Source organism: Lithobates pipiens, unplaced genomic scaffold (genome assembly GCF_037356315.1).
Source record: "Lithobates pipiens isolate NorthernLeopardFrog02 unplaced genomic scaffold, aLitPip1_a1.2 Scaffold_18, whole genome shotgun sequence".
In the NCBI taxonomy this organism is placed as follows: domain Eukaryota; kingdom Metazoa; phylum Chordata; class Amphibia; order Anura; family Ranidae; genus Lithobates; species Lithobates pipiens.
The window spans coordinates 435,712,834-435,729,357 of NW_027507758.1; the positions used below are offsets into that span (position 1 = coordinate 435,712,834).

A 16,524-nucleotide genomic window follows, 5' to 3' on the forward strand; every position below is an offset into this window, starting at 1 on the left:
TTTACATTGGTTATCAGAATAGACTCTGTATTATACAGTAGACACTGTTTAGCTGGATGTGCGTTACCAAAGATTCAGTTATGTGCATGGGTGCTGAGCTTCACCCAGGTCTCTCATTCATCATTGACTGAAACAGCAGTGGGAGCCATTGGCTTCTGCTACTGTCAATCACAGCCAGTGAGCCAATAAGGACAGAGTTGGGGCAGGACCGAGTTGGGGTTTTGTGTGTTTTATGGACACAAAGAGTGGGGCTCGGGAGCGAGCACACACCAGGGCCCCCAGAGCATGTGACTTGCTATTGGGGGCACTGGCTGATAAGTGAGAGCCAGGAGTGTCGGGGGGGGGGGGGGCGAAAAGAGGAGAATGGTGGCTTCTGTGTGAAAAACCATTGCACAGAGCAGGTAAGTATGACACGTATGTTACTATTTTTTTTTTAATGAACCTTTAATGTCACTTTAAGTGGTTTAGGGGATTTAATTAAAGAACTCACAACACTCTTAGACCCCTTTCACACTGGGGCGGGGGTTGGCACTTTAACGCCAATTTTGCTGCACTATTCAGCCGCTAGCTGGGATCTTTTACCCCCCGCTAGTGGCCAAGAAAGGAATAAAACCACCGTAAAGCGATGTTGCAGCAGCACTATGCCGGCAGTATAGCCGCGCTACCCTATTGAATTCAATGGTCAGGAGCAGTGAAGGAGTAGTGTATACACCGCTCCTTAACCGCTCCAAAGATGCTGCTAGCAGGACTTTTTTTTACCATCCTGCCAGCGCACCACTCCAGGGAGAAAGCCCTCGGGGCTTTCACACTGGAGACACAGCAGCGACTCTTTCAGGGCGCTTTGCAGGCACTATTTTTAGCTCTGTAGCGCCTGCAAAGTGCCCCAGTGTGAAAGGGGTCTTAGAATGTCTGAATCTCATCTGCCGTTCTCTCCTGATTAGTGGAAAGTGCCAGTGCTTGCGCTTCCAATAAGCCAGAGTATGCTGTATCCTGTGGTAGACTCTGGTTTGAATGAATTGCCACTGTGTATTAGTCATTAGAACATGGTATACTAGTCATGTGGCAATGTCTTGTATTTGTGACTTTTGCATAATGAAACATTATTACTCTTCAAGCTTATGAAAATTTGTAACCACTTGCCGACCACTGCACACACACATATGTCGACAGAATGGCACAGGCAGGCAAATGGGCGTACCTGTATGTCCCTTTGGATTTATCGCCCATCGGGAGCATGTGACAAGGAGAAGCAGAATGTAAACAAGGCATTTCCCTGTTCTGCCTAGCAACATGAGAGGGATCAACTGCTCCCAGTCATCGGGAGCAGTGATCTCTGTCATGTTGTAGTGAGCCCATCCCCACCCACAGTTAGAATCACTCCCCAGGACACACTTAACCCCTTTATCGCCCCCTAGTGTTTAACCTCTTCCCCGCAAGTATCATTTATACAGTAATCAGTGAGTATTTGTATCTCTGATTGCTGTATAAATGACAATGGTCCCAAAATAGTGTCAAAAGTGTGTGATGTGTCCACCAAAATGTCACAGTCCCGATAAAAATCGCAGATCACCACCTTACAAGTAAAAAAAAAAAATTTATCATAAAAATGCCATAAATCTATCCCCTATTTTGTAGATGCTATAACTTTTGTATCCATGGTCTTCACTGCTATCGCTTCCTCTATCAAACCTCTTACCCTGTCTCCCAGGAACCACCGCCCTACATATCTTTGAACGTAGAAAACGGCAAAGTACACGAACCACAGTGGACCCCAATCCAGGCACAGCGATTGCCTAACCCCAATTTGTACTGCAACCACACAACTATCCCTAGGAAAACAACAGAGCTGCCCCTGCAACCTTTAGGCAAGCAATTGCTCCCACCCTACATCCAAAGGCTAACTTAACACCCTACACAAAGTTTCACGGTTACTTCTCTGTGCTCGTTACCCCGTTGTACTTTTCCCAACAAATTCTGAAGATACAAACCCTGCATTGTTGGACAAGCAAAGGCCTAAATGGACTCATATGATATGATTTTTGTGTTATATTATTAGGTAACAACTGTTCTTCTTTGTATTGTATCAGTTGAATGCTTCACTACCATACTTTCTGTATTGTAATGCTTCAATATACTTCAATAAACCTTGTTGGAAAAAAACAAACAAAAAAAAAACTTTTTGTGCAAACCAATCAATATACACTTATTGTGATTTTTTTATATTACCAAAAATATGTAGAAGAATACATATTGGCCTAAACTGTGGAAGAAATTCGTTTTTTTTATATATTTTTTTATATATTTTTTGGGGAGCAAAAAGTAAAAAATATAGCTTTTTTTTTTTCAAAATTGTCGCTCTTTTTTTTGTTTATAGCGCATAAAATAAAAACCGCAGAGGTGATAAAATACCACCAAAAGAAAGCTCTATTTTTGTAAAGAATGACATCAATTTGTTTGGGTACAACGTCGCACAGCTGCGCAATTGTCAGCTAAAGCGACGCAGTACAGAATCACAAAAAGTGCTTTGGTCAGGAAGGGGGTAAATCCTTCCAGGGCTGCAGTGTTTAACCACTTCAATACCCGGCCATAGTCATATGACGTCCACAGATGGGATCTCCCATCCTGGGTGGACGTCATATGAAGGCCTCTGTATTTTGCCGCTCCTGCGGGCCCCTGGGGGGATGCTATGTGTTAGAAATATCTTATAAATGGACAACTTTGTGTAAAAAAAAATATGTTTTCATTTTCTTTCCACGTTTTCCGAAGACTTGTGGAAAAAAATTAACTGTTCAAAAGACTCATTATGCCTCATAGAATATACGTTGGGGTGTTTGCTTTCCAAAATGGGGTCATTTTGTGGGTAATTCTACTGTCCTGGTGCTCCAGGGCCTTCACAAATGTAAGGTCGTTAGGAAATTAGAGGTGTCATTTATGCTCCTAGAACCCCTTAGGCCGCGTACACACGCGGGGACTGTTCGGCCAACTTTGTCCGCTGAACAGTGTTTCGGCGGACAGTCCGCCCGTGTGTGGGCTTTCAGCGGACAGTTTCAGCAAACAGTCCGCTGAACAAGGTTTTTCGGAAATTCCGAAAAACTGTCCGCTGAAACTTTGTTTCAGCGAACAGTCCCCTCGTGTGTAGGCTTGTTCGTCAAACTAAGTTCCGCGCATGCTCAGAAAGGATTTACACGCCGAAAGTTATAATGCAGTGTATAGGACGTCGTATTTTTCGTCCCGTCGTACGTGCCGTTCACGTCATCGCGTACGGTTTCAGCAAACTGTTCGTTCGTCGTGTGTGGCCATGTCCGTCCATGCTAATTTTGAGCGGACTGTTTGCTGAAACTGTTTGACGGACAAAGTTGGGCGAACAGTCCCCGCGTGTGTACGCGGCCTTACAGTGCTCCCTGCATGTTGGACCTCTCTGTGTGGCCAGGGTGTGTAAAAGTCCCACACATGTGGTATCGCCATACTCGGGAAGAGTTGCAGAATGTATTTTGGGGTGTAATTGGAAGTATGCATATGCTGTGTATGAGAAATAACTTGTTATTATGACAATTTTATAAAAAACACAAAAAAAAACTGAAAAACATTCTTCTTTTTTCCAAGAATTGCGGGAAAAAATTACAACCTTAAAAAACTCACCATGCCTCTTAATAAATACCTTGGACTGTCTACTTTTCAAAAAGAGGCCATTTGGGGGGTATTTGTACTTTCCTGACATTTCAGAGCCTCGAGAAATGAGATAGGCCGTCAGTGCATCAGGTGTGATCAGATGTGATCAATTTTCAATGATTTGCACCATAGCTTGTAGACTCTATAACTTTCACAGAGACTAAATAATATCCTCTGATTTGGTTTATTTTTACCAAAGAGATGTAGCCGTATACATTTTGGCCCAAATTTATGAACAAAAATGACTTATTTGCAAAATTTTATCATAGAAACTAAAAAAAAGTGTTTTTTTTTCCGAATTTTCGCTCTTTTTTCACTTATGTCGCAAAAAATTAAAAAACCCAGTGGTGATTACCCCCAAAAGAAAGCTCTATTTGTATGAAAAAATTATAAACATTTTGTTTGGGTACAGTGTTGCATGACTGAGTAACTGGCATTCAAAGTGTGAGAGCACTGAAAGCTAAAAATTGATCTGGTAAGGAAGGTGTATAAATGCCCTGTATTGAAGTGGTTAAGGAATAACTCCACTCTAAACTATACTTTACACACTTATATAGCAGAAGCAGAGTTGATTGGATTTCTATACATAACCCGCTCAAATGTTTGTCTAATGCTCGCCATATATGGATCAAGTTCGAGCCATGAGTAAACCTGCCTGTTGGTACCACCTTGCACTATAAACTTTCATCTTAAAATTGAAGGCTATGGCTGGAAAATGTTTGGCCATTCAGATGCAGTCACTGTTTAGGACAGTCGCATACAGTATGTGAGATTCCTCCATCCACACTGGGGAAATCTTCTTTTTTAGATGTAGGTTGCTTAGCAGACTTGTATTAAAATAACAGGAAAAAAAATGCGAGACTTATGGCCACATTATCGTCTATCGTTCATTATTTTAGAACATTCAGTTGGTTGTCACTGAAGATAATGTCAACATTTTAAAGTGAAACTTCAGCCAAAATATGTTTTCACATGTAGAATGAAGGTTTATGTTGCTGTTTATATCTCCATTGAGTATGCTTCACTTCTTTTCTGGGGTCAGAGACAACAATAAAAAACCGACTCTTCTAACTCTGTGCAAAACTGAAAGACATTTTTGGCTTTAGTAGGGTTTTAATAAGGTTTGTTCTAATTTTTTCTACTTCCTTGTTTTTTCTTTCACTGAGCATATTTTCTTTTATTTTGTAGTTGAAAGATGTATGAGTGTAATGCAGTCTGGGACACAAATGATCAAACTAAAGAGTGGAACGAAGGGTCTGGTCCGCCTGTTTTATCTGGATGAACACCGTACTTGTATAAGATGGAGACCCTCCAGGAAAAGTGAGAAAGCTAAAAGTAAGCCACACATTTTATTTGAAATTTTAAAACAACATGGATGTTTTCTCAAATCTTTGAACTTGTATGGGATGTGAAGGGTTGTAATATTAAAGACTTATGCCGTGTACACACGACTGGTCTTTTCGACGGACTAGGTCCGTCAGTCTTCCTGGCGTACTTTCGGCGGAGTTCTGATGGACTTTCTGAATGAACAGACTTGGACACACACAATCACACCAAACTCTGACAGATTCGAATGTGATGACATATGACCGAACTAGAATAAGGAAGTTCATAGCCAGTAGCCAATAGCTTCCCTAGCGTCGTTTTTTGTCCGTCCGACTAGCATACACACAAATGGATTTCTCTGTCCGGCGGGAAAATTGAAAACATGTTCTATTTCTAAAGTCCACTGGATTTTTGGCAAGCAAAGGTCCAATAGACCCCACATATGATCGAATTGTCCGACAGACTCGTTCCGTCGGATCTTTGCTGTCAAAAAGTCTGATCGTGTGTACGAGACATTAGGCTAACTTTTTCTATCTCTTGGTCATACTAATGTCTTGCTATCTCCTACATATTTCTCTAATGCAGTCATCTAATCTTCTCCTAATAGGGTGGATGATTCCCCCATCAGTGTCTACCAAATCTTAATTCTGGGTAAACATGTACTGTAACAACATTACATTATATATTTCCTATCATGGTGGAAGATCTTTATGATATGGCAACAACAGTGGTATTTCCTGTAGTCTAGTGGTAATGTTAAATCTTTCACACGGGCAGCCAGAGGGCAGCAAAAGCAGGTGTCTAAGCAGTGCTTTTAATGGTCCTCTTGATATAAAAGTAAAGAAAAAGACATTCAGGAGGTGGCAGGATCTCCTTCTAAATGCCTGCCAGCTGCTGCTATACTGCCCTCTGAAAAGGGATCCCCCGCAGATTTTTTTTTTCAGAGAGTGGTATGCTCTCCTGTCAATGTAAAAGTGACCCGAGACAATTGCACAATGTTGATTATGGAAAAGGGGATCTCTAGTAAGACTTTTCTAGGAGTAGTAGAGGTATGTTTTTTGACTACTGCCTTTGAAGTCACAGCTTCCTGTAGCACTGTAATCAGTAGTAGATTCATTTTACTTTGGCCCCAGGCCTTTTTAAATTCATGAGCCCTTTGCAAGTTCAGTGAGATCATGCATAAAAGCTAGCCAGAAATAATTCTGCAGCACATGAATACAGTGTTTTGAATTTTGAATTGAATCTTAAGCGTATATTTTTTGCAAAATACTCATATGATAGTGGCAAATCATTCCTGGTACATATTGTGTTTGATTGTTTTCTAATCTTAAAGAGACCTTTTCAACAACTTAAAAAATTGTAGTGCAGTGGTTTTCTTCCAATTAATATTTTTTATTCCCTGGAAATGTGCATTTGAACTTGCTAGAAAATGTAACTACTCAAGGAAAGCCAACTCCCAAGCACATCCCCGTGTTTCCTCGTCTGTTATATCCCTCTCCTCTTTCCGGGAGTGTCTAGTTGCTCTTTGTGGTGGCTTAGCTTCTCCGCCAAGGAAGGAGCAAAGCAGGATGTTATAGCATGTCACTTGAGGGACAACTCTGAGTTTGCTGGAGCTGCTGAAATCATTGGTGACAGGGTCTCTATAAAATGAATCCTTTATTGAAATAATACTAGACAGCCATTGAAGATCACTAGCTGACAAAAAGGCTAAAGACTTCCAAGGCAGAAACGGCCTTACTATGAGTACTGAAGTGCAGAACCTTTTGATGGAGCCCCTTGGAGTCTGGGGTCTCTGCCAACTATCCTTTTTGCCTTTACTATAATCCACCTCTGTTGTCTAATCAGCAAAGAAAACATACTCTACTGTGCAAACGTTTTAGACAGGTGTGAAAAAGTGCTGTAAATTAAGAATGCTCTCAGAAATAGAAGTGTTAATAGTTTATTTTTTATTAATTACCAAAATGGAAAGTAAATGTTCACACCAAATCAATATTTGGTGTGACCACCCTTTCCTTTCAAAACAGCATCAATTCTTTTAGGTACACTTGTACACAGTTTTTAAAGGAAGGCTGCCAAAATTCCTTCTGTAATCCCAGACAGACTTGATGATGTTGAGATCAGGGCTCTGTGGGAACCAAACTACCTTGTAATTATTTACACTGAAGATATTTCTTAACCTCTTCCCGCCCGCCCTATAGCCGAATGACGGCCGTAGAGCGGGCACTTTCGTCCGGGAGGCCGTCCCTGGACGTCCTGTTGTTTACTTCCGCAATTCGCGCCGCCGCGGGCACGCATCAGGGAAGTTCTGTGTTTGCCGTGTCCCCCGGAGACAGGCAAACGCAGATCGCTGTAAATGCCCAATTACAGCGGTCGTTTACAGCGCGATCGGCATGTCCAATGTGAGATGATCTCATATGTAAAGAGATCATCTCTCAGCGCCGCTCTCCCTCCTCACACAGACAGCGTGTGAGAGGGGAGAGATGAACGGCTGAAGCGGCCGTAAGTGTAAAAAAAGTGCCATCCGCCCCAGTGCCATCCTGCCCCAGTGCCATCCGCCCCAGTGTCATCCACCCCAGTGCTACCTGCCCCCAGTGCCACCTGTTAGTGCTATCTGTCCCCAGTGCCACCTGTTGTCAGTGCCATTTGTCCCCAGTGCCATCTGTCATCAGTGCCACATAGGGCCATCTGTCATCAGTGCCACATATTAGTGCCATCTGTCATCAGTGCCACGTATCAGTGCCATTTGTCATCAGTGCCATCTGTCAGTGTCACGTGCCATCTGTTGTCAGTGTCACTGGTCATCAGTGCCACGTATTAGTGCCATCTGTCATCAGTGCCACATATTAGTGCCACGTGTCATCAGTGCCATGTATTAGTGCCACGTGTCATCAGTGCCACGTATAAGTGCCATCTGTCATCAGTGCCACATATTAGTGCTATCTGTCATCAGTGCCACGTGTCATCAGTGCCACGTATAAGTGTCATCATTGCCACGTATCAGTGCCATCTGTCGTCACGTGTCATTGTCCTGGTGCTCCAGGGCCTTCAAAAGTGTAATAGGTAGTCAACAAGTTAGATGTGTAATTTATGCTCCTAGAACACCTGATGGCGCTCCCTGCATGTTGGGTCTCTCTATGTGGCCAGGCTGTGAAAAAGTCCCACACATGTGGTATTGTAATACTCAGGAGGAGTAGCAGAATTTTTTGGGGGGTGTCATTTGTGGTATACACATGCCATGTGAGAGAAATAACCTATTACAATGACAATTTTGTGGGAAAAAAAAATGAAAAATCTTAATTTTGCAAAGAATTGTGGGAAAAAAATGACAACATCAAAAAGCTCACCATGCCTCTTACTAAATACCTTGGAATGTCTACATTCCAAAAAGGGGTCATTTGGGGGGTATTTGTACTTTACTGACTTGTTCGGGTCACAAGAAGCGAGATAGGCCACCAGTACATCAGATGTGATCAATTTTGTGCGATTCGCACCACAGCTTGTAGACTCTCTAACTTTCACAAAGACCAAATAATATCCACTAATTTGGGTTATTTTTACCAAAGATATGTAGCAGTATAAATTGTGGCCAAAATGTATGAAGAAAAATTAATAATTTGCATAATTCTGTCACAGAAACAAAGAAATATGCGTTTTTTTTTTACAATTTTCAGTCTTTTTTCATTTATAGCGCAAAAAATAAAAACCCCAGAGGTGATCAAATACCACCAAAAGAAAGCTCTATTTGTGGGAAAAAAAGGACAAAAAATTCATTTGGGTACAGTGTTGCATGACTGAGTAATTGTCATTCAAAGTGTGAGAGCACCGAAAGCTGAAAATTGGTCTGGGCAGAAAGGGTGTTTAAGTGCCCAGTAAGCAAGTGGTTAATGACATTGACTGTATGTTTTGGGTCATTGTTCTTCTGCAGACACCTTCTTGATGGTATGGGCAGGATGGATAAGTATCTGCCTGTATTTCTCAGTATTGAGGACATCGGTGATCCTGACCATATCTCCACCTCCATTTGCAGAAATGCAGCCCCAAACTTGCAAGAAACCTACACCATGCTTCACGGTAGTCTGCAGACACTCATTATTGTACCGCCCTTCATGAACAAACTGCCTTTTTCTACAGCCAAATAATCATAACAGTCATGAGTCCAGAGAACCTGCTACTTTTTTTTCTGCACCACAGTTCCTATGTTTTTGTACATAGGACATGGAAACAAGGCTAAGCGACCTAAATAGGGTTGCACCGATACCTGTACATACTAATACATGTACTCGTTCGTGAAAATGCTCCATTATGGAAACCGCTACCTTCCAGCTTGTTTGCAGTATGATTTCAGATGTGGTTCAGGTGCAACTCCAATGCAAATTGCAGTCTATGACATTAGAAATCGCACCTGAACTGAAAAACTGAAATCACACAGGACTCTTTTCAAATCGCACTGCAAACATGCTGTAAAAAAACTAGAAATAAAAATTCCATAAAACAGTACCTCATGATAACCAATCAATATACACTTATTGGGATTTTTTACCACAAATATGTAGCAGAATACACATTGGCCTAAAATGAAGAAGAAATTAGATTGTTTACATTTTTTTTGCATATGTTTTATAGCAGAAAGTAAAAAAAATTGTTTTTTTCCCCGAAAATGTATGATATTTCTTTGTTTATAGCACGAAAAAAAAAAAAAAAAAATTCAGTGGCGATCAAATACCACCAAAAGAAAGCTCTATTTGTGGGGAAAAAAGGACATACATTTTATTTAGATACAGTGTCGCATGGCCGCGTAATTGTCAGTTAAACTAACGCAGTGCCATACATTCAAAAGCTCATAGACCTATATCAACAACACAAGACTCATAGACCTATATCAACAACACAAAACTCATAGACCTATATCAGCAACACAAAACTCATAGACCTATATCAGCAACACAAAACTCATAGACCTATATCAGCAACACAAAACTCATAGACCTATACCAACAACACAAGACTCATAGACCTATACCAACAACACAAGACTCATAGACCTATACCAAGAGAGAATACATAAAGAGACAGGAGAAATTGAGGTAGCCTACAACCACAGAAGATCTGTGGTTAATAATCCAAGATGTTTTGAAAAACCTACCTGCTGAGTTCCTTCAAAAACTGTGTGCAAGTGTACCTAGAAGGATTGAAGAAATTATGCTGTTTTGAAGGTAAAGGGTGGTCACAACAAATATTGATTTGATTTGGATTTATCTTCTGTTCATTTACGTTCCATTTTTTTTAATTTATAAAAATAAATTATTAACACTTCTATTTCTAAAAGTATTCTTAACAGCATTTGTTCACACCTGCCTAAGACTTTTGCCTTTTACACAGTACTGTGTGTACAGCATTTCTTCCTTCAGTGTCTGACACAGGTAGTCATGAAAGAGGTTACTGGGGAGGAAATGATGGCTAGTTTTTCTAATTCTAAAAAAATACATCAGAAACTATCTTTACATTTACAACAATTGGATTTTATTGTTTATTGCTTAAGGACCACCTCCTGCACATATACGTCGGCAGAATGGCACGGCTGGGCACAATCACGTACCTGTACGTTGCTCTTTAAGTGCCCAGCCGTGGGCCGCGAGCGCGCTGCCGGCGGCACGCTCCCGACCCGGTCCTGAGCTCTGTGACCATGGCCGCGGGACCAGCGGACCCGATCGCCGCTGGTGTCCTGCAATCGGGTCACAGAGCTGAAGAACGAGGAGAGGTCTGTGTAAACAAACCTCTCCCTGTGCTTCCCACTGAGCCTGTCACCGATCGTCTCTTCCCTTTTATAGGGAAAGACGATCAGTGATGTCAGACGCCAAGCCACGCCCCCTACAGTTAAAAAAAAAATACACACACACACTTAACCCCTCCCCGCCCCCTAGTGGTTAACTCCTTCACTGCCAGTGTCATTTACACAGGAATCAGTGCATTTAAATAGCACTGATTGCTGTGTAAATAAAAACGTGTCAAAAATGTCCGATGTGTCTGCAATAATGTCGCAGTCACAATAAAAATCGCTGATCGCCGCCATTACTAGTAAAAAAAAAAGATTAATAAAAATGCTATAAAACTATCCCCTATGTTGTAAACGCTATAACTTTTGCGCAAACGAATCAATCGCGAATTGCGATTTTTTTTTTTTTTACCAAATATATGTAGTTCTATTATCAGTATTACCAATCCTATCAGACAGCAGAGCCAGGTTGGAAACCTCACTTTTCCTTCCCTCTTAGAAAAAATGGAAAAAGCTTATCTTTTTGGACTGCAGGGCAGCACTTCCTGTTTTCTGGCTTAGATCTGGCCCGCTACCTCCTGGGATTGCTACATCACACTTATGGTACTGAAGTCATGTCTTTGTATAATCTATTCATATTTAAATAAAAACTTATAACACCAGACTTGGATTAGAAAAGGCCATAGTTCTTTATTATAAGTTTATTAATAATAACACATTTCATAACTTTCAATTATATTTCATATATATCAATATCAATAAATAATAAGTTAATAATAATAATAATAATAATAATAATAACCCAGCTATCAAAGCTCAGGTTAAATAACAAAGTTATACAATTTCATCTACTCTCAAATAGAGAGACACAATGCCTCATAAACTGAACTGTGACAGGAAGGGAGGGTGGGACGACCTTCTTCCTTCAGCCAGCGCCGTCTGTTGTTTCTATGACGCATTCTTTTAGAATTCATACTCTCCAGCATGAGCAGAGTACCGTTAATATTTAAATAATATCTTTAAAATTTTAAAATCAAAAGGTACTGTATATTAATTTTTTTTTAACTTATTAAAATCTTCCTTTTTTGCTTGCCACGGTCCCATAGGTGGTCGGGGGGGGGGGGGGTAGATTTTTTGCCCCACCTCCCACCTTTCATCCCAGGAGGCAGCGTGTTACTGCTATCATGGCCATATACCAAAAACTGGTGGCATTTGTGCTCATGCTCAAATACAAACTGGCAACACATCTGTGCATGTGTGCAGTTTTTCTGAAGATTGCTGTGTGGAAGATTAATAGGGGTAAGGGACAGATGTGGCAGTGAAGTTCCGCTTCAAGCCTAATGGCTTGGTCTCCTCCCTGCCTTCAGCTTGTAATTGGACAATGATTTATAGACTCAAAAGCTCATCCTATTGCCCAGTCAGCTTTCATCTCCTGTGAGCAGGCTCCTTCTTGACACGCATACACACATCTAAAGTTCGGTTATAAAGGATTTTACATTTTAGTTATTCTGGTTAAAGGCTGAATATGTCTGCCGTGCCCTGGCTTTCTCACAGCAAAATCATTACAGTTGGCATCAGTGGCTGCTGGTGCTCCAAATTTTTTGGGGGGTGCAAACAAACTGAAAAATACTGAAACCCCCCATCAATTGCAGCCTCACTGTGCACATTGATTGCAGCCTCACTGTGCCCATCATATGCAGTCACTGTGCCCATCATTTACAGCCACTTGTGCCTGTCAAATGCAGCCACTTGTGCCCGTCAAATGCAGCCGCTTGTTCCCATCATAAGCAGCCAATGTGCCCATCAAACGCAGCCACTGTGCCCCTCAAATGCAGCCACTTGTGCCAAGTATATGCAGCCAATTCTGCCCATCATGTGCAGCCACTTGTGCCCTTAAAATACAGCCACTTGTGCCCTTAAAATGCAGCCACTTGTGCCCATCAAATGCAGCCACTTGTGCCCGTCAAATTCAGCCACTTGTGTCCGTCAAATTCAGCCAATTGTACCCGTCAAATGCAGCCACTTGTGCCCAGTATATGCAGCCACTGTGCCCACCGACCCCCCCCCCCCCTCACGGGGCTCGCGGCTCTGGCATCACCCCCAACCCCCGTGGCTCTGAAAGACCCCCCTAGCACTTACCGCTAGGAAGCAACTCCTCTCTGTGCAGTAAGTGAACCAGAGCGGTGGCGACCTCCGCTCCAGCGTGTGTCTCCTCTGCTGAGTCCACTCCTCTTCCTAAGCGCAGGCATCCAATAGGGCGGCCTGGCGCTTTGGTCAATCAGGAAATAGGTCTGACTCCCTGCCTCCTGATTGGCGAGGAGGAAGGTTAGTGTGAAAATAGCAAAAATTTATTTGCTATCTTCACACAGTTGGGTGGGATCAGGGCGCACTCTCTGTGCCCCGAGCCCACCCTATTTTGAAGGCTATTAGAGCCTCTAGCTCTAATCAGGTGCTTCAAAGAGTACCACCCCCTCCTGCCCCCACCACAGGAATCCATGCGCACAGCCCCTTTCAGCACGCCGAGCGCATGGATTCCTGTGGTGGGGGCAGGATGGGGGTGGTACTCTTTGAAGCACCTGATTAGAGCTAGAGGCTCTAATAGCCTTCAAGAAGGATGGGGGGGGGGGCAGCGCCCGTGCGCCTACAGTGCACAGGCCATCACTGGTTGGTATAAGCATATCTAAGTAGTGAGATCAGTCTGTTGTACATCTTCGTAGCATCAAAGGGGACGCGGCAGTATATACTGTGAAATGGTCTGCTAATTCACATTTGCTCTTTCCATCTGTTTTCAGTAATAAATTTGATTTGACCCAATTTCCCTTCATTTTTATATAGTTGAATTATAAACTTGTGTTAGTGTATTTCTATGCTGCGATGAGTGTAGCTTTTCCATAGACATTTTCTTGATAATTCATGTGATTTACGACACTATAAAATTAAATGTCCCCAGAGTATGTCATTATCTAAAAATAGGGTACCCTTTCTTAAATAAAGAATGATAAGTCTGACTTTGATGTTCAGACTGTGCTCTGTAATTACATTTCACAGACTTTAACCAAAGGGAACAGCAATATGCTTTAAACTCCTCAACTTTCTCATGTAAGACATTTACAGCTAAAATATTAATTTTATTCACAATCCTGTACAATAAGCTCTGTGAAACTAAAAAAATGGGGGTGCTCTGGAAGTAGAACTAGTTCAACTTTTCTCAGCTGGTTAGAGAAGAGCTCCACTGCTACAGGGCTAATCTAGAAAAAGTAGCTCTGGGGTTTTTACCTCTCTCACTGCCATCCATGAAAACTAATATTAAAACTAGAAATTTCTTATTTTGGACACTATGGCAATCCCTCCTCCTAGAACTTATATTTCCTAATAGAGAATTCTAGAATGGAAACATGACCATTATATGTAATGCTTATCAGTAAAAAACCCTGTATGTCAGCAGTCCTTTAAATACCGGGATCTTGCCGTTATTTGCCCATGCCATGAGAACCGAAGACTCCTACATTTTCTACACAGAAATGCCTCAGTAAAATAAAGAACCAAATAAAGCTGGTGATGCTCAAATGTCCCAATCTGTTATCCCAACCGACTGGCTATAATATTTGCAGGTGCTTGTCGGATGGAATACTGGCTCATCAGACACATCAAGGACTACAACAAAATGGCCACTGTCTGCACACTGCTTTAGCATTTAGGTGTCCGTTTATGAAACTGTGATCAGCAGAGATCCCAGGGATCACATATTGGCTCCCACTGCTGTCTCAGCCAATAAAGAGACAAAATCTTGGGACAACCGAGTCTCTTGTGGATCGAGAGGGGCCTTAGGTGAGTATGGGGCTGTGGGGAGAGTAGCACACAGAGGGTTTTTTGCCTTCAGGCATAGAATGCATGAAGGTAAAAGACCTTCAGCCTTTACAACTACTTTAAGGTAAAGAACAATGAGGTTCTCTGACGTGTCCAAGATGACCGCACAGAGCTAACTCGTCACCAGGGTCATTGGAAAATTTCCCTTGTTTCTGGGGACTACTGGTCACCATTGTTTCCTATTCTGGTGACCAGTAGTGATTCTTTTGCTTTGGGTGATACAGTAACTGTCACCAGGACAAACAGGGTGAAACAGGGACACAAGCAGCAATAAAAATCTCTCCATTCTATCCAAAATGAAAAAAAAAAAAGTTCTGTTCTTAAAGCAGAACTAAAGCCATCATATTAACTGTTACCTTCAAGGCATGCAGTGATTACTGTCACACCGGCTTTACTATTTTAACCAAACTTTCAAGCCATAAAATGGCTGGTGTCAAAACTGATCACATGTGCAGCATCATGGCAACTGCAGATCAAACTAAGTCTAAAAGCTTCCTTGGCTGTAAAGTATAAGAGGGTTTCATTTGACTTTAATGTGATTTTTTTTTTTAGATAATATACATGTCATATTAACCTGTGCAATGGTTTTACACACTACCTTGGCATATAGGTTTTGCTCAGAACAGCCTCGATCCCCCTCTTTTGGAGTCCCCCACCCACACTTCTGGCTCCTCCTTTTCGGCGAGTACCCCAATAGGAAGCAGCTTCCTGTGAGGACACATTTGCAAGCTCAATTCCAAGCCATGCTGCCTGCATTCATAGAGACAGACAGTGTGGCTTGGCCTCGTACCCAGCTCCCTCATCATAGGATTTGATTGAGAGCAGCAGAAGCCAAGAGCTCCCTCTACTGCCTCTCTGTCCTATGAGGAGAAAACGAGCAGAGAGAGGTGCTGCTCTTGGTCATGGAACTGGATCAGAGCCAGGCTCAGGTAAGTATTTGGGATGGTGGGCTTGATGGGGATCCTGGTCACAGACGTTTCTGTCCTTCTGGATTCTACTTAAACTCCAATTTAACTGCTTGCTGACCAGCCGCCGTCATTTTATTGTGTAAAGTAGCTATACGTTGGCTCGCGGGATCGGGATATCGGGCACGCGCCTGCTGCACAACGGGGGTGACTATGCTCGTGGCCGATGGTCGCGATGATCGCCAGCCACAAGCGATTGTGGGCACAAGAGGCAGAACAGGGACGAGTATGTGTAAACACACAGATCCCTGTTCTGTTCTGAGCGGCGTGACAGATTGTGACTTCCTATTAGCTAGGAACAACGATCGGTCACTTCCTCTAGGTCAGTCTCCTCCCCCTTCAGTAACCAGAAACACAAACAGGAAACACAGTTAACCCCTTGATCACCCCCTAGTGTTAATAATAATAACATTTATAATACCAAAAATTAAAAAATATGGCGTTTTTTTCAAAATTGATGCTTTTTTTGTTAATAGCACAAAAAATAAAAACCGCAGAGGTGATTTTGTTTGGGTACAACGTCGCACAACCGCACAGTTGTCAGTTAAAATGATGCAGTGCCGAATCGCAAAAAATGGCCCGGTCATTCAGCAGCCAAATGTTCCAGGGCTGAAGTGGTTAATGCATTTATTAATGTTACAGTCAGGCTACATATACAGGCATACCCCACTTTTAAGTACACAATGGGGTTTATTTACTAAAGCTGGAAAGTGCAAAATCAGGCTCACTTCTGCACAGAAACCAATGAGTTTCTAACCCCAGCTTGTTCCATTAAGCTTTGGTAATAAAACCTGGAAGCTCATTGGTTTCTATGCAGAAGTGAGCCTGATTTTGCACTTTCCAGCTTTAGTAAATAAACCTCATTGAGTACTTAAACGTGGGGTATGCCTGTACAGTAATGAATATGCTGCTATGTAGGCTAGG

At 42.2% G+C, this 16,524-nt stretch overlaps 1 protein-coding gene across 6 annotated transcripts in view; it reads left to right on the top strand.

Moving 5' to 3' along the window:
- Window positions 1-16,524, top strand: part of PLCH1 (phospholipase C eta 1) — a 400,513-nt gene that overhangs the window by 207,863 nt on the left and 176,126 nt on the right. For all 6 annotated transcript variants that reach the window (XM_077488115.1, XM_077488116.1, XM_077488114.1 and 3 more), the window contains one exon: window positions 4,858-5,004. In XM_077488115.1, the coding sequence (XP_077344241.1) occupies window positions 4,858-5,004 (147 nt within the window). The remainder of the gene's footprint in view (window positions 1-4,857; window positions 5,005-16,524) is intronic.